Source organism: Prionailurus bengalensis, chromosome C2 (assembly GCF_016509475.1).
Source record: "Prionailurus bengalensis isolate Pbe53 chromosome C2, Fcat_Pben_1.1_paternal_pri, whole genome shotgun sequence".
NCBI lineage: Eukaryota > Metazoa > Chordata > Mammalia > Carnivora > Felidae > Prionailurus > Prionailurus bengalensis.
The window spans coordinates 11693773-11711918 of record NC_057350.1 but is presented as its reverse complement, the minus strand read 5'-3'; the positions used below and the strand labels follow the sequence as shown (position 1 = coordinate 11711918).

The window sequence follows — 18146 nt, the reverse complement described above, 5'->3', positions numbered from 1 at the left end:
ACTATCAAGATTACTCTGTTTTCCTAATTATACGTTATACCACCACCCTGAGGAACTAAAAACTCCTTTGCAACTCTTTAAAAAAATATATTTATACCATAATATGGACCATCATTTTCACCTAAGACTAAAGCACTTTGTATATTTCATTAAAGTAATTTTATCTCACTTAGTTCCACTTAAAATAATAACAGGTCATTTAAAACTGATTCTATTACATATAGGAAATAATCAAACCATTTTTCTTACCCTTTCTTGAAATACAAATGTTATTTCTTCATTTGTAGAACTCTTTTGAAAATATAAGCCTTTCATAGTCCCCTAAAAAAAAAAAAACCATATATATTTATACATAAATATGAAATGAAGTATCTCCCAGACCAAATGAAAGCAAAAATTGAAAAATAATGCTGGCTGGAGTGCCAGGGTGGCTCAGTTGGTTAAAGCATCCAACTCTTGATGTCAGCTCAGGTCACAATCTCATGGTTTGTGAGATCAAGCTCTGTGTTGGGCTCTGTGCTGATAGCGCAGCCTGCTGGGGATTCTCTCTCTGCCTCTTTCTTTCTCTCTCCCTCTCAAAATAAATAAACAAATAAACAAATAAACATTAAAAAAAAAAGAAAAATAATCCTGGCAAAGGATAAATGTAGTTTTCAAACAATTTAGATAATAATTCCTGAAAGTGATTAAATAAGAGAATATGTAACAATCTCTGGGTACATGTCTTACTAAGAATGTAGTTCAACCTTTCACACAAAGGTGAGGTGCTTGATTTTACTTTGCTATTCAGTAAAAATTATTAGACGCAGTTAAAAAAATTTTTTACAAGGGCCACAGAGCTCAATTTTAATTACCAAAGGTGGTATTTAAAGGGCTGTCGAAGTCTTAAAAAAAAAGACCATTAAAAAGCAAAAAGTGAAGTGAAGACACTTATTAAAACCGTATCCCTGATTCTTCTGTATCAGTTTATAAACCACTTAGTGGAAGTTCTAAAACTATATTCTGTGAACTTATGGAAGCATCTCTAAGGATTCCACAACTGTTTAATTTTCATAACATAGTTGACTCTCAAATGAGTTAACTGCACAGGTCCACTTACATGTGTATTTTTTTTTTTACAATATAGTCCTGTAAATGTTTTTTCTCTTCTTTATGACTTTAATAACATTTTCTTTTCTGTAGCTTACTTTATTATAAGAATACAGAATATAGGGGCGCCTGGGTGGCGCAGTCGGTTAAGTGTCTGACTTCAGCCAGGTCACGATCTCGCGGTCCGTGAGTTCGAGCCCCACGTCAGGCTCTGGGCTGATGGCTCGGAGCCTGGAGTCTGCTTCCGATTCTGTGTCTCCCTCTCTCTCTGCCCCTCCCCCGTTCATGCTCTGTCTCTCTCTGTCCCAAAAATAAATAAACGTTGAAAAAAAAAAAAGAATACAGAATATAATATATATATAACATACAAAATATGAGTTGATTGTTATCAGTAAGGCTTTCAGTCAACAGTAGGCTATTAGTAGTTAAGTTTTTGGGAGTCAAAACTTACACGTGGATTTTCAGCTGCTCGGAGGGTTGGTTCCCCTAACCCCAGTCTTGTTCAGGGGCCAAATGTAATTGTATGGCAAGACTATATCTTTATTTTATTTTATTTTACTTTAGAGAGAGAGAGTGCTTATGAGCGAGGGAGAGGGACCGAGGGAAGGAGAGAGAGAATCCTAAGCAGGCTGCATGCTCAGGGTGGAGCCTGACACAGGGCTCAATCCGGTGACCCTGGGATTATGATCAGAGCCAAAATCAAGAGTCAGATGCACAACTGACTGGGCCATGCAAGTGCCCCAAGACTATTTCTTAATGTAAATTTTATAGAAGTATAAAATATACACAGCAAAGTTCACAGATCCTAAATGAAGAGCTTACTGAATTTTACAAAGTGAATATGGCCATGTCACAGCAAGAAAACATAACATTACTAGAACTCCAGAAGCTCCCTTGTTCCCCTTCTAGCCACCACCTTCCCCTAAGGATACTCAACATCCCAAGTTTCAATAGCACAGATTACTTTTGTCTGTTTTTGACTCTCTAGAAGTGAAATCATACTCCTTCATGTCTGGTTTTTCTCTCAATATTATGTTTGTGAGCATCATCCATGTTGTTTCCTATAGTTGTAGTTCATTCATCATCCTTGTTATACTATATTCTATTGTATGAATAAATTACTATTTCTCCATTCCACTCCAGACAGACATTTGATTGTTTCCAGTTTGGGCCTTTAACAAACTATCCAGTTAAGAACATTCTTGAACATACTTTCTGGTGAAAGTACTATTATTGCATTTAATTTATGGATGAGAAAAAGGAGTCTTCCAGAAGTGAAGGTACACACCTAGGGTGTCATGGCACCAGCTGGGCCAGGGCTGGGCCAGACCAGGTACTACCCACTCCAAAGTCATTTCTCTTGACCATTACAGTTAATGGTTTTTCTATTGAGCTGCTAACCTTAGATATGTCACTTAAAACTAGAATCCTATACCCTTTAGTTCAGGACTGACTGATAATTATTAAGTACTTGTTAGAACTGGCTGTATAATTTGCAGGGCTCATTGCAAAATGAAAGAGCAGGGAACCTTCTCTAGAAATTATTAAAATTTCAAGACAGTGATAGCAGAGAATTAAACCAAGCACAGGTTCCTTCTGAGAGCAAAGTCCAGTGTAACTGCATAGGTCCCAAACCACGAAGCCAACCCTGTATGTTGAGTCTTAGTGGATCTAATGGATCCATAGAAAGGGTCTTTACTGAGTAGTTTGGCAATGGTTGCTGTTTTTTAGAATGTGATAATCAAATGCTGGAGCTAACAGACATGAATACACATTCAAGACATAGAAACTGTGTATGTAGCGGGGCACCTGGGTAGCTCAGTTGGTTAAGTGACAAGTCCTCATTTCGGCTCAGGTCATGATTTTACGGTTCCTGGGATTCAGCCCTGAGTGAGGCTCTCTGCTGACAACACGGAGCCTGCTTAGAAACTTCTGTCTCCCTCCCAGGCTCGCATGCTCTCTTGCCGCTGCTCGCTCTCTCTTTCTCTCTCTCTCTCACAAAATAAATAAACTTCAAAAAAAAAAAAACCTATATATGTAGCATGTATCAATAAAGTATAGAAAAAATAGGCTGAGCGAGGTCTGATGTTAATTCAGTTCTAACCCTTTGGTTGCAGGTGTGTGTATGTACAATGTTAAAGAAACCTTGTCTGCCTAGCTTTCAAGGCTGCCTAAAATGCATACTCTCTGTCCCTAATCTACTTTACTCCCCCATTTCTCTAACACACACTCTCTTTCTGAGCTAGTCAGTGACTCCACGCCATCTGGTCACCCTTGTCTCAGGGCTTCCAGGCATTGCTTGTTCTCGGAGACTGTGCTGAACTTACTCTACAGATTCTGCGAACTGAATGAAACTCAAGTCCTACTCCTTCTCTGAAATCACTCCCAGTAACATTTAATCTACCCCATCTGTTCTATGCTTCCAGATTTTGTTACCTACTGACAAACAAAACCTTGCTTTTATTTGCTTACTAACTAGTAGGTTTCCCAGCGATAGCTTGGGAGAATCAATATCTATTATTATTAAATAAAGAAAGAAATCACTGCTTCTACTCAATTGGGAGCTACTAGTATTTCCCTTTTGAGGAGCGGAACAATTACGTAACAACACTTTGATTTCAAAGCATCTCCTGTTGTAATTTTGGAAGCCACTGTTTCCCCTGCCCATGGTAACTTTTTTGTTTTTAAGTTTATTTACTACTTTTAGTAACCTCTACACCTAAAGTGGGGCTTGAACTCATAACCTGGAGATCAAGAGTCGCATGCTCCTCCAGCTGAGCCAGCCAGCGCCCCTGCCTACTGCATCTTAAAACAGGACATGTTTCCCAGATCAAGTCACATGGACCTCACACTGCATGCACCCCAATTTCAAAGACCCTGGGAGATAACTACTTGCTTGTATTCCTAGTTTCCCCTAAAGCAATGCCAATATTTTTAATCAGATCATCCTAATTGGTTCTTCCAGACTTAGTTGGTCCAATAAAAAACCACGTGGGAACAAAAAGACCCTCAAAGTTACAAAGTGAAGGAAAAAAAGTGTTTTTTAGAAAACTGGTCAGAAGAAAATTGAGGAAATGCTATTTATTTGTTTTGCAGACCACAAGAATGAATACTGAGTTCTTAAACTAAGAAAATGGTATTATGGGTGGTATAGTTTCTTAGGCACTGGTCTAGACTAAATGCAACACTTAGTCCACTATTAAATGTTTACTGAATGTAAAGATATGTGCACACAGAAAATAAAGTCAATATTTTATAAAATAAAAATATAAAATAAAGAATATAATACTTATCATGCCATTTCCAAGAATGAGTGTCATATAACTTCAAAATATGTTCTACAGTAAACTTTGTGAAAAAGTGCTACAGAAAACTCTTAAATGAAAGTAAATCTGTTTAAAAACATAGGCTGATATGCCCTATAAGAAGCATAAAGATTTTATATTTTTCCAGGTATGTCAGATTTTATTTTATTTTTATAAGCTTATTTATTTATTTTGAATAATGCGAGTGGGGGGGAGGGCAGAGAGAGAGAGAGAGAAAGAGAATCCAAAGCAGGCTCTGCACCGTCAGCCTAGAGCTCGCAGCAGGGCTCAAACCCATGAGCTGTGAGATCATGACTCAAGTGGAAACCAGGACGTTTAACCAATTGGACCTAGGTGCCCCAAGGTATGTCAAATTTTAAACATATTTGGCATAAGTCCACAAACTGAGAATTATGTTTTTAATACTTTAAATTTTTATAATGGTCACGTAATACCTATTAAAAAATCTGGAGAAACAAAAATTAAGTCAGAGATCAAGATTAAGTCTTGATCTCAAGACTGTGAGTTTGAGTCCCATGCTGGGTGTAGAGATTACTTAAAAATAAAATCTTGAAAAAAGATACCTATTTTAAATAATTTATTCAAGAAGAAACACTTGAATATAACACTTCAAAAAAAGCAATTAAGAAATACTGATCTTGGGGCGCCTGGGTGGTGCAGTTGGTTAAGCGTCCGACCTCAGCTCAGGTCATGATCTCACGGTTTCTGAGTTCGAGCTCAGAGCCTGGAGCCTGCTTCAGATTTTGTCTCCCTCCCGACCCCCCCCCTACCCCTCACTCACTCATGTGCTCTCTCTCTCTCTGTCATAAATAAATAAACATTAAAACAAATTAAAAGAAAAATACTGATCTTTAAAGGGATTTCTAGAAAATCAATGGGAAGAAATTTCAAATGATTTCATCTTAGTTATAACAGCAACATGAACTCCATTTGCTCTTCTGCAACACTAAACCCTCAAGGAGCTCATCTTTAATAATTGTAAATAACTGTAAATAAAACCTCTACACTTTCAAATCCAGTGTTCTGAGAGTTTCAGATCTACTTCAAATTCAATAGGCATAAAACCGAAGCTTTCCCCAAAACAAGATTTTGTGGTACCAATCTTAAGTCATCAAGGATATTTTGGACTCTATCATAATTCCTTCCTCTGTATTAAGTTATTGACCATAAGGTTTCCTTTTCCTTTATGACGTCCCGGCTCACCTGTTTACTTTTGGTTTTGTTGGGTGTTACCACAAGGGATGTGCTAACATCTCAATGCCTTGGGCCACTGCCTAGTGGCTTCATTTCTTCCCTCATCCAATCCATCTGTTACTCTATGGAAAATGTAATTCCTGAAAGTCCAAACTCATATGTGCTCAAATTTCTATTAGTCTCTAACACCGACTTTGCAACATTGGCAGCCACTTGGGGTCAGGATTCAGTTATAATATTTCTAACCCACCTGCTTTTTAAGAATATCAAGGATATACTGACTGTCAAGCAGCTAAACTACAGAAAAAACGTGAAGTCTACTCTAAAATATGGCCCCATATATTTATCATCATGCCAGGACTGGTACACAGCATTATCATACTAGCTGGCTCGATTGTAATGGGTAAGTCTTTAGTTATATTGAAGAGGTGACTTAATATTAAGTTTTAACAGGGGCGCCTGGGTGGCTCAATCGGTTAAGTGTCCAACTTCAGCTCAGGTCTTGATCTCACAGTTTTTGAGTTCGAGCCGTGCATTGGGTTGTCTGCTGTCAGCACAGAGCCTGCTTCAGATCCCCTGTCCCCCTCGCTCTCTGCCCCTCCCTCGCTCACGCTTTCTCTCTCTCTCTCTCTCTCTCTCTCTCAAAAATAAACATTAAAAAAAAAAAGAGTGACTCCAGAAAAATGCCTTCTTTAAAAAAAAAATAAGTTTTAACAATGTTCTTACTCTTCTGTGGGAATTTGCATACATATCCACATATCAGATAAAGAAATGTCAGACCACATGCCCAAATATTTGGTTAATAAATATGGTTAGCATCATCAGGGGCGCCTGAATGGCTCAGTCGGCTAAACACCCAACTTTGGCTCAGGTCATGATCTCACAGTTCTTGGGTTCAAGCTCTGCATCAGGCTCTGTGCTGCCAGCTCGGAGCCTGGAACCATGCTTTGGATTCTGTGTCCTCTGTGTTCTCTCTCTGCCCTCACCCACTTATACTCTGTCTCTGTCTCTCTCTCAAAAATAAACATTAAAAAATTAAAAAATATATATGGTCAGCATAATCAAAGTAACTAGTTGGAGGTTTTGTTCAAATGTCATTACTTTTCAGGTTGTGCAGAAAGGTAGTCCTAACTAGACAAAACCAGCTCTGGTTTTTAAAGAAGGAGGTAAACGGGTGGTTGTAATAATTAGAGGACTTCTCTGCATTTAGACAACAGGCTCTGGGAATCTGTATAACCTAAGGACACTGCAGAAACAATTAGCACACAGGTGTTTTGCTGCACACAACTGCACTAGCTGCATACAACTGACCAGAGGGGAACACAAGGGGCTGTCATAGGACTCCCACCTGGCTAAACCCTGAAAAGTTTTTCAAGTTAATAACGTGTTATAAGAACTTTCTACTTTCACATTTCAGATATCTAATTTAAAACAGGAAAATTCATGAAGTTGCATGGTTCCTATCACTGGAAGGATTTATACAGAGGCTGGACACACATTTACAGTGGCTTCACAAACAAGATTCAAGCATCAGTTGAAGAGAATGGGGGATATGATGACCATATTAAAGCGACAGCCTCTTCTGATTGTGGCAATGGTGTGATGTGATGAATGACCCTTTCCCCTTTATGCTAGCTCAATCATGTGACACTGGGACAATGTAGGTGGTGGGTACTGAGGGAGATAAGCGATTGATGGATGGATCCTTTCTAAACCTCTACCACACTCTCCCTTCTCCAATTGATTTAAACAATCTTCCTTTTAACTAACATTACTGCTGTTTGTAAATGCTTCTTTAATTTTTCAATCCACCATAGGATCTTTAAGAAACCATTTCTTGCTTCAGAAGCAAAATAACTGTAATTTTGACTAAATATGTACTAATAAATCCAACATAAAGAGAAAATAATTCACAAGATGTATATTTCTTACAACATATAAAAATAGAAATAAATATTTAGCAAAAGATCATATTTTAGTATGTGTATTTTTGCTTTTCTAATCATAAATCTCCTTAGTTCAGCGTAGTACTGTTTGGTGGGCCTAGAAAAATCATAATGTTGTCTTTGAAATATTCAATGTGAAGGTCACAGGAGCAAGAATACATTCATTTTTAAGAATAATAAAAACAACAAAAAGACTTAACCACAAACAAAACCAACAAACACGGTGATTCCACAGTGAAACATTCTAAGAATTTCTAAGCTTTCCCACCCTCTTTCTTCAGAGAGGCACACAAATGAATCAAGAGCCATTACTGCCCGGATATACTACTGGGGGAAGTTATATCTTTTATTACTATTTACAATATAGGAGACGGCCCAGTCGGTAGAGCATGCAACTCTTGATCTTGGGGTCCTAAGTTCAAGCCCCGTGTTGAGCTAGAGCTTACTTAAAAAAAAATGGAGAGTCGTAAAACTACCAAAATATTTCACTGCAACTGACGGACAAATTGAACTTGTATGAGGGAACCCTCTCTGTTTGAAATCTGAACACTTCATCTGCCATAAAGTGGAAAATAAAAATTATATACTGCAAGGGCCGACAGGATTTATAAGTCAAAACTGACCTGAATTTGAATCCTGGTTCTCCTACTTACTAGCTGTATGACTGCAGGCTAATATTTTAACCTTCTGGGCCTTAGATTCCGTTACCTACAAAATAGAGATAATAGTAATTACCTCCAAGGGTTGCTGTAAGGATTAAATACACACAAAGAACTCAATACAACACCTGGCACAAAATAACCCTGCAAAAAGTGTTGGCTATTTTTACTATTTCTGCATATTGGGCAGAGAAGCTCTAAAGTTGTTCTGAGGCCCATCTCACAGAGCAGCAGAGGGTTTGGGCACATGCAACCCTTTGATCTTTAACAGATTTAAAAAAAAAATTCTTTTTTTAATGTTTACTTTTGAGAGAGAGAGACAGAGAGAGAGAGAGAGAGAATGAGCAGAAGAGGGGCAGAGAGAAAGAGAGGGAGACACAGACTCCGAAGCAGGCTCCAGGCTCTGAGCTGTCAGCACAGAGCCCGACACGGGGCTGGGAGGGACCCAGGGCTTGAACTCATGAACCGTGAGATTATGGCCCATGGCCTGAGCCGAAGTTGGACGCTTAACCGACTGAGCCATCTAGGCGCCCCATGACACTTTCTAATTTCTGCAGTGGGCAACCAACCATACACCATCTAGACTTGCGCTCTCCAGTAACAGCAGTCACTAGTCACAGGTGGCTAAGGAAAATCTGAACTATGTCTAGTCAGAACTAAGATGCCTTGTCAGTGTAAAATACACATTGGATTTCAAAGACCATATTAAAAAAAAAAAAAAAAAAAAAAGAACTGGGGCACCTGGCTGGCTCAGTCAGTAGAGCATGGGACTCTGGGCGGTTGTGAGTTCAAGCCCGCATTCGGGGTAGAGCATACTTTAAGTAAAATAATTTATAATATTTCACGTTTAAAGTATTTGATTAGGTGTTGAAATGATAAATTTTGGACTTAAATGAAACATAGTGTTAAAATTAATCACACGCGTTTCTGTTCATGTTTTTTAATGTGGCTACCAAAAGAGTCAAAATTAAGTGCCTCGCATTATAGTTGTTATCAGGCTGAGCTGATGCATAGCCTCGCTACTCGCGACGTGGACTAGCAGCACCCGGGGAAGCTTGTTAGAAATGCAGACTCCCCGGCCCTGCCCAGACCTACAGAGTCAGCATCTGCGCGTCAACATGGTACTGAGGTGATTCTTACACGTCGCTCCAGAGTTTTTCGCTGTTTGTCTTAAGAGGGCATATCTGGCCGTATAATCACATGAATGCGAATATCCTCGCTTTAGGTAATTGCTCATCGAAAAAGGAAAGTGAAGGAGGAAAAAGTGGTGGCAGAGAAACTGTATGGGCGAAAGGAAAACTCAAATTATAGGAACAAAAAGAAAGCTGAGGGCAAAAATTCAATCTGGGGGATTCAGTGGAAGGGAACTGCCACACTTTTGCTTCCATAAAGGTAGAGGGAGATGCAAACTGAGATAAAACCTACAATCAAAACCTGTAAAGACCAGGAAATCGCGTCAAGTCTTTCCCGCCCCTCAGCCGCCTCAGCTAAGCTAGGCCTGGGCCCGAGGGGGTCTAGGGTTGGGGTGCAACGCGAACCACCATTCAGCCCAGGGTTGCACAGTTCCGCAAGGCGTCCAACGCCCAAAGCCCCGCTTCCCAAGACACAGAAACCGGATCCGGGGGCTCACCTGCCTCCGAGCCGCCCCAACCGCCTGCAACTTCGCCACCGCCACCGCCACCGCCCGCCACCTTGGAGTCCTTTTGCAGAGAGCCCGCCCCTGCTGGCCCAGGCGCTGCTCCCATTGGGCAGGTCGCTCGTCAGTCGTGAACCGTAGGCTGTGGAGAACGCTATAGCAACCGAACTCGGAACTACATCTCCCAGAATGCTCTGCTTGAAGGAGAAGCGTCACACCAGGGGCGAAATACATGGACGAAATTGTAGTCTCCCGGATAGGTTCCGTTTTATGCAAATTTATGTTAAAGACCACACCCTTCCTCATTCCAACCATTTGCCCTACCACCTTCCTTGGAGTGTGGCCCGCCTCCTTTTCGCCTCCTTGTTCTCTCCTTTAAAATCTTTTGTAACTAATTTAGTTGACTGCATCCTAACTATTGCCTCGCACGACAACGGACAGATGCAACAAAACCTTGGAACAAAACCTCCATAACTCCGGTCAGGGAAATCCCAGACCAGAAGCCTCTGGTTACACCTTCTGGGAAGAGGGCAGGGAGAATAGGGAGTCCTATTCCCCGCCTCCTTTGCGCTTGATGATTGGTTTATTTGGCTGTCATTCCGTCTTCTTCCATTTTTTTTTTTTTTTTTTTTTTTTTTTTTTTACCGCCCGCCGTTCCCGTTCTCGCGGTGGGCGGGGGTAGCGGTAGGGGGCGGTAAGGAGGTGCGGACCCCTTCTTCCGATTGGCCGACTGTTCGTTCCCACCCATCTGTGGGCGGAGATGGAGGGGTGGAAGGGGGCGGGAGAGGCAACGGAGGGAGATGAGGAGATACGTGGGAGCGAGGGAGCAAGGGAGGGAGAGAAGGAGGTAGAGAAGAGCGGAGGAGAGGGGAGGGAGCGCAGCTTGGTTGCTCCGTAGTACGGCGGCTCGCGAGGGAGAATCCCTAGCGGGCTCCGGGACGCACGGAGAGGCGGGCGGGCAGGCGGGCGGGGATGGTGTGTTGGGCTGAGGCTCCTGCGTCCCTCTCCGCCGCAAGTGAGCTGCACTGATTTGTCCCTGGGGCGGCAGCGCGGACCCGCCTGGAGATGAGGTGAGGAGCTGGCTGGACTGGGAGGCAGCGGGGGCGGGGGCGGGGGTCTGCGCAGGGGTCGGCGCGATGGCCGCCCGGGGCGCCTGTCCCTCGGGCCGGCGCGCGTCCCTCGGGCCGCCCTTCAGCCTTTGCCGCGCGCCCGGGAGGCGCGGCACCCGCCGCCCCTGCGCCTCGTCCTTCCCCAGCCTCCCGGGGGCGGCGGCGGGGCGGCCGGCTGGCCCGCGTCGGGAGGCCGGGACGCCGCGGCGGGCCAAGGGGGTGGCGGCCGCTGGACGGGCTTCGGGTTGAATGAGCATCCGCAGTCCCGGCCGGCCGAACGGGGTCCCCTCCCTCCCCAGGGGGCGTGGAGCGGTCGGCCCTTCCAGGGCTGACCTCGCTGCCCTCCGCCGCCTGAGCGTGGCGGGCCGGCCAAGCCTCGCCTCCCCGCCAGCCTCCCGGGGATCCGGAGCTCGCGGGGAGCGGCATCGCGCCGCCCGCCTCTCCCTCGGGCCTCGAGTCCCCGGCTCATCTCTTTTTCTGTGTCGTGTGCCTGCGAAATCCCTGTCAGTGAAGGGCGGTCAATGCCGTTTGGCCCTAAGTCGTCCTGCCTCGGCTGACTGATGGTATTTAACAGAAAGCGGCTCTCCTTTCGGTGGTAGCGCGTCCCCGGTGTCTGCCGCCTCTCCTTCCCTTCTTTACGCACAGACGCGGTTTTATGGTGTGGACCCGAGGCACAATTGCGGTCTCTTCTTGCTTGAACGAGGAAATGTAATCAGAATTCCCAGGAAAAGGAAACCAGCGAGGAATGGCTTGCACCTTCCTTTACTTCTGTTTGCCTTTGGATTAGAAAACAACTTCGCAGATAACATTTCCTATGGGCATCTTTTGTTGTGATTCATACCAAAGAAGGCTTTGCTTTTGAAGAAATACATTAGCGTCTTTTTCTGTTGGGTGGGAGGCTACGGAGATTTTTGATAGCCTCTTAATATGAAAGTTTCCTTTAGAACTTTGTCATCATCCGTGATATTCTGAAGGCAGCACCAGCCTGGAATTTTAAATATATGCGCACTCCGGCAGATGCGTTTCTTTGTGCTTATCTCCTGGCATCCTACTCTTGTTGTGTCCGTGGTCAAACGTGCAAGTAATAAAAGCAAGTACAATAAAAAGAATAGATAATAAAAACACTGTACGAACAAATGCGTCTGGAAAATCTCAATTCCGTTAACGGAGAGGCAGTGTTCCTAATCCCTTTGAATGGATGAAGAACGGGCTCAGAGATCTCATGGATTATGTAGTGGACAGGATCTGAGGTTAGGAACTGGGGCCAGGACCCAGCAGGCCAGCTGGTTTGTGAAGTGCTACTCTTAACCTCTAAAATGGGAGGAATGTATTTGTCCTGGATACCTTTATTTTTAGATTACTTAAGGTGCAGAGGCTTAATCACCCCCCAACCCCTTTAAGGTTAGAATTTCTACCTGTCTGTCTCGGAGACCAAAATGCTGTTTTTGTTTAAACATTTTTTTTTTCTAGTTTACTTGAAATATTTATGTTGCACTGATAGGTGTTTGCTTATAACCAAAAATGTACGTATTTGTAATGTTGAAGAGAATTCTTTCTGTAGGAGGTTGGTAAAGAACCCAGGAATTTTCAAGTAATCTAAATTGGAAATGAGGCACACTAATCTAGTGATTGCATTAAAACTATTTAAAACTATTTTCAGTAGCTCCAGTAAGGAGCATTTCTGATAGAACTTTTTTAAAAAGGTATTTCTTTATCTAAGAATGTATCTGTGGAAATTGCTGAGACACGGGGCACCTTCACAAAACTCTATTATTATTATTCTGCCTGAGTAAGAGAGGAAATGAACAAATTTTTGATGTACTTTGGAACCCTGTGGATTGTTCAGATACTAAGCATTGTGAAATAGGGCATAAAATGAGTGGTAGCAAGTTAGTTTCCTGAAATGTTTGTCCCTCTTAGCATTTTTTTTTTTTTTTTTGCACTTGACTAGAAATTTCTTTTTTCCTAATTCTTGATTCTATTGGTAGAATTCAAGTTCTTCTTTTCACCAAATGCCAGATTGAGGCAAATTCAAATCTGCCATAAGACGTTGAGGAGATGTTGGTAAATTCCTCCATTCTTCTCATCTTTTTAATTTGCTAGATTTGTGAATTATACAGAATTAGTTACACGAGGGTTGGGTTTATGTTAGTTCAAATCCCACTGCCATCACAGCTATTCTCTTCTGAATGGCTCCACTTACTACTAGTGGGTTTCTCAGAGTCCGGATCTCAGATCGCATAGATCAGCATTAAGTGAGGTTCTTGTTAAAAATGCAGGTTTTTCTGTTATCTCACCTCGGAATCAGACTCCTGGAGTGAAGCCCTGGAATCAGTTTTTTGAACAAGTTCTCCAGGAATTTCTCCCGCAATAGTAAAGTTGGAGAACAGCTGGCATTATGTTTCCATCTTGATGAGCACCTCCTAAGGCCATGTCCTGAAGTGGATAGCAAATTTTTTTAAGTAACAGCGTAAGGTTTTTTTTTTTTTTTTTTTTTTTTTTAAATGTTTATTTAGTTTGAGAGAGAGAACGCGTGAAAGGGAGCATGTGGAGGAGGGACAGAGAGAAGGAGAAAGAGAATCCCAAACAAGCTCCCTGCTGTCAGTGCAGTGCTCCATTCGGGGGCTTGAGATAATGACTTGAGCTGAAATCAAGAGTCTGATTTAACCTGCTGAGCCACCCAGCAACCCCTAAAAGAGGAAGTTTGGTATCTTTGGCTGCAAATAAAAAACGGACTACGACCTTCAGATACGTAATGCACCTGTGTATAATATACCTTTCAGAAGAGCAGAGGCTTGGTCATCATTGTTATCTCCATTAAAATAGTGCCTGGAAGGGGCGCCTGGGTCAGTTAAACGGTCAGTTAAACGTTGGACTTTGGCTCAGGTCATGGACTCACGGTTTATGAGTTCAAGGGCTCTGTGCTTACAGTTCAGAGCTTAGAGCCTGTTTCAGATTCTGTGTCTCCCTCTCTCTCTCCGTCCCTCCCCCACTAGTGCGCACGCTCTCTTTCCCTAGTAAACAAATAAACATTAAAAAATAAAATCTTTCTTTGTAAAATTGCTCTTATTACTTAGTGGTCAGTGGTCACTGACCATTTTATAAATTAGGAACCTCATTTACTATGCCCAGTCATTTCTGTAAGTTTGGTTGGCACTGGAAGTAGAGAACCTTTCCCAAGCAGAGAACGCTCCAGGTGGTTAAGCTGGAAAGAAGGCTCCTATCAAAATATCTGCTTAGAGACTCAAAATGTAAATTTAAGTCACAGTGTGGTGGTAAATTACTATGTTATCAGTATCTCAAAATACCATTTGACACGCTATCAGCCCAACATAATGCTGTGAAAACTGGTTTACAAAAAATACAGAAAATTGGTATGTTTTCCAATTTCATTTTCATCCTAATAAGATAGGACCTTCACTCCTTTCTTTCAGAATCCATTGTAGGACCCCATAAATAACAGCTTCTATTATGTAGTTGAGGGTGCTGAATAGGAGTAAAATTGCTTTTTAAATTCTTTTTAATTAAAAAAAAATTTTTTTTAATGTTTATATATTTTTGAGACAGAGAGAGACAGAGCATGAACGGGGGAGGGTCAGAGAGAGGGAGACACAGAATCTGAAGCAGGCTCCGGGCTCTGAGCTGTCCACACACAGCCCGATGTGGGGCTTGAACTCACAAACCGCGAGATCAGGACCCTAGCCGAAGTCGGACGCTTAACCGACCGAGCCACCCAGGCGCCCCAAAATTCTTTTTAATTTAAAAAAAAATTTTTTTTTTTAACGTTTATTTATTTTTGAGAGAGAGAGAGAGAGAGACAGAGCATGAACGGGGGAGGAGCAGAGAGAGAGGGAGACACAGAATCGGAAGCAGGCTCCAGGCTCTGAGCCGTCAGCCCAGAGCCCGACGCGGGGCTCAAACTCACGGACCGCGAGATCGTGACCCGAGCTGAAGTCGGACGCTTAACCGACTGCGCCACCCAGGCGCCCCTCTTTTTAATTTTTTTAATGTTTATTTTTGAGAGAGAAAGAGGCAGGGTGAGCGGGGGAGGGGCAGAGAGAGAGGGAGGCACAGAATCCAAAGCAGGCTCCAGGCTCCAGGCTGTCAGCACAGAGTCCTATGCAGGGCTCGAACCCATGAATAGCCAAAGTCAGACTCTCAACCGACTAAGCCACGTACGAGCCCCTAGGAGTAAAATTTCTATAGAAAATTGGGTTTGACTATGTAGTCTACGACTTTATTCTAATCCCTTAACTTTTCAATGCTACAGTGTTTTCAGTTGAATGGAAATAATAATAGTAGGTTGACTTTAAATACTTCAAAGTGCTTTCATAAGTTCTTGAGATATGTTCACTTAATAAATGGTAATTAGGATAATGAGAAGAACTGGAATATATAAAATTATATAAAACTCAAAAGCTAATCCATTTAATTTTTGTGCTACTGCACTTAATGGTAGTAAGTAGAAATCCATTGCTTGAAAAAGAAGTCTCTTGCTAATTTCTTGGTACTAAATATGTATAATTTTTAAGTTGGAAAAATAACCATTAAAAGTGTTTAATAGGGGTGCCTGGGTGATTCAGTTGGTTAATCATCCGGCTTCGGCTCAGGTCATGATCTCACAGCTTGTGAGTTCGAGCCCTGCGTCAGGCTCTGTGCTGACAGCTCAGAGCCTGGAGCCTGCTTCAGATTCTGTGTCTCCCTCTCTTTCTGCCTCTTCCCCGCTCACACTCTATCTCTGTCTCTTTCAAAAAATAAATAAACATTATAATTTTTTAAAAAGTGTCTAATAAACCATCATATATTATGTAAATATATATATATATATATTTGTTCTAAATAAAGATAAACCTTGTCATCACTTTTAGCTTAATTGTACATTTCAGAACCAAACTGCTAATCCATGAATAGCCCTTGTATTTTAAAGAATTGCATCAGAGTACCTGAATGGCTCAGTCAGTTAAGCATCCAACTTTGGCTCAGGTCATGATCTCGTGACCTGAGTTTGAGTCCCTCCTCTGGCTGTGTGCTGAGAACTCAGAGCCTGAAGTCTGCTTCAGATTCTATGTCTCCCTGTCTCTCTGTTCCTCCCCTGCTTGCTCTGTCTCTCTCTCAAAAAAAATAAAGATTAAAAAAAAAATCGCATCTTTATGGTAGAAAAAATTGAAATACAGAGAAGTAAAAAGAAAACTATAAAATACTCATAAGTCCACTAACTCAGTAAGTATCCCTCCAAACCCTCTCTTTGTGTGCATGTGGCTTTTTATATACAGTTTTTGGTAACAAATATAGGATCTTGCTAAACATATGATTATTTTGTAACTTGGTTTTTTTAGTTTGTTTTTTTGTTTTGATTTTTGCTTAACATAACACCTTACCATGAATCTTTGTGTCAATATTGACAGTTATAACAGTTTAATAACTGAATAAGATCCCATTTTATATGTGATAATTTAACCAGTTAATTTTTATTAGACATCAGTTTGTTTCCTTCCCCCCCCCCCCCCCCCCGGTTATCAATAACTCTATAGTTATTGTACTCCTACATACATCTCTGTATACTCTTGAGACATTTTTTTCCCTTTGGATAAGTTTCTAGAAGCGAAGTTGCAGGATCAAAGTATAGTACATGCTGGTTTGTAAGGTTTTATTGATACATATTGCCATTTAGGAAAGTTGTAGCAATTTACATTCTTTTTTTTTTTTTTTAATATTTATGTATTTTGAGAAAGAGCTGAAGCAGGGGTAGGGGCAGACAGAGAGAAAGAGAAAGAGAATCCCAAGTGGGCTCTACACTGTCAGCACATAACTGGACGTGGGGCTCAGTCTCACGAACTGTGAGATCATGACCTGAGCCAAAATCAAGAGTCTGACGTTTAAACGACTGAGCCACCCAGGTACCCCAGCAGTTTACATTCTTGTAGTGGGGGATGAGAGTCCTGTGTTCTCTCCTACTTCCTTTTTTGTAGAGTGACTTAACCAATAACAAACGTAGTGAATTATTATTTTTAGGAAGAAGAATGGTATGTTAATGTAACCTGTTCAGGAGTGGGATCTGGAAAGTCTGAAAATTCATACACCCATGATAGTGATAGTTAACATTTAGCAAGTCCTTTTGCATCATTTTATAAACACTCACTCAATCTTTGCAAATCTAACTCAGTCTTTACAAAACTGCCCTTTTTTAGATGAATACGCCTTGGAAACTAAGGTACCAGTAGTTAAGGAACTTAAAGAGCCAGTAAGTGGCTGCCCAGATGTGTTGATGCCAGAGCCCAAACTCTCAGCCACAGTGCTGGATTGCCTGTTCCCTGGACGTGATTTCTAGGCCTTGGGGTATTTTTCACATTCCTGATTTCTATTCTGGAATAACCTAGAGATTCCCTGATATGTATTAGTTTATGGATCAGGCGGGGTACAAATTGGAATCCCTCTCAAGATTGAGAAGTCAGTAGTATATATTAGCTCACCAACAAGCCTCGTCTACTGTCTAACATTCACCTCTCAGCAGCTTGTTAGTCTTTCCTCTGTAGTGGTTTTCCTGAAGTGCCCCTGCGTGGAAAGCTGGAGTAGAATCACAGAGGAGACTAGTGAAATTTGAAAAAGCAGTTCACTTGTAATGTGGCCTTGCCTTGGAAACATGATTGCATCCAGGTGTACAATCAGGGAGACGGCAGAGCGTCTGTCCAAACATTTCGATGTTGGCCAGTTTGGAGATTTGAAGCAGCCTGTTGGAAGTTCACTTCAGGAATGTGAAGGCCTCACTGTGGAGGGATGTCACGGATCCATTGGGAGATCGTTAAAAAACAAAACAAAACAAAAAACCCTCATAAACATGATGGTAGAATATAATTAACATTTTGTTGCTAAGGTTTGTAGCCTTCTAACAAGGTGAATTTGAAACAGGTTAAACTATTTAAATTCATCAGTGCTCTTTTGACCTTTTCCTAGTAGAATTAATAATTGGCAACTTATCTTACTAGCTTATTGGCCCAGAGAGAGCATTGGTGAAATCGCTCTGGCTTTAGGTCTCTTGGCCTGAGTTTGCCTGTGCTGAGGTAGGACTGCCACGGGCTCAGTGTTAAGTTGGTCACTGACACCCATTCTCACTATTGTGTAGTGTGGGGTTCCACCAAGGTTGTGCGGGAACGGTGCTCAGGTACATTTCACTCTACGAGGAGTGTGTA

At 41.9% G+C, this 18146-nt stretch overlaps 2 protein-coding genes across 13 annotated transcripts in view; one reads left to right on the top strand and one right to left on the bottom strand.

Moving 5' to 3' along the window:
* CRYZL1 (crystallin zeta like 1) overlaps positions 1-9967 on the bottom strand; it is a 35183-nt gene extending 25216 nt beyond the window's left edge. For both annotated transcript variants that reach the window (XM_043593696.1, XM_043593697.1), the window contains exons 1-3: positions 9845-9967; positions 8179-8263; positions 250-321 (exon numbers count right to left, since the gene is read on the bottom strand). In XM_043593696.1, the coding sequence (XP_043449631.1) occupies positions 250-315 (66 nt within the window). In that variant the 5' untranslated portion in view covers positions 316-321; positions 8179-8263; positions 9845-9967. The remainder of the gene's footprint in view (positions 1-249; positions 322-8178; positions 8264-9844) is intronic.
* Positions 9968-10601: 634 nt separating this feature from the next.
* ITSN1 (intersectin 1) overlaps positions 10602-18146 on the top strand; it is a 220045-nt gene continuing 212500 nt past the window's right edge. For 6 of the 11 annotated variants that reach the window (XM_043593675.1, XM_043593673.1, XM_043593674.1 and 3 more), the window contains exon 1: positions 10670-10920. The gene's annotated coding sequence lies outside the window, so the exon portion shown is untranslated. Of the gene's footprint in view, positions 10921-18146 lie in introns of all 11 variants that reach the window. The other 5 variants (XM_043593672.1, XM_043593684.1, XM_043593681.1 and 2 more) reach the window with 3 other exon arrangements.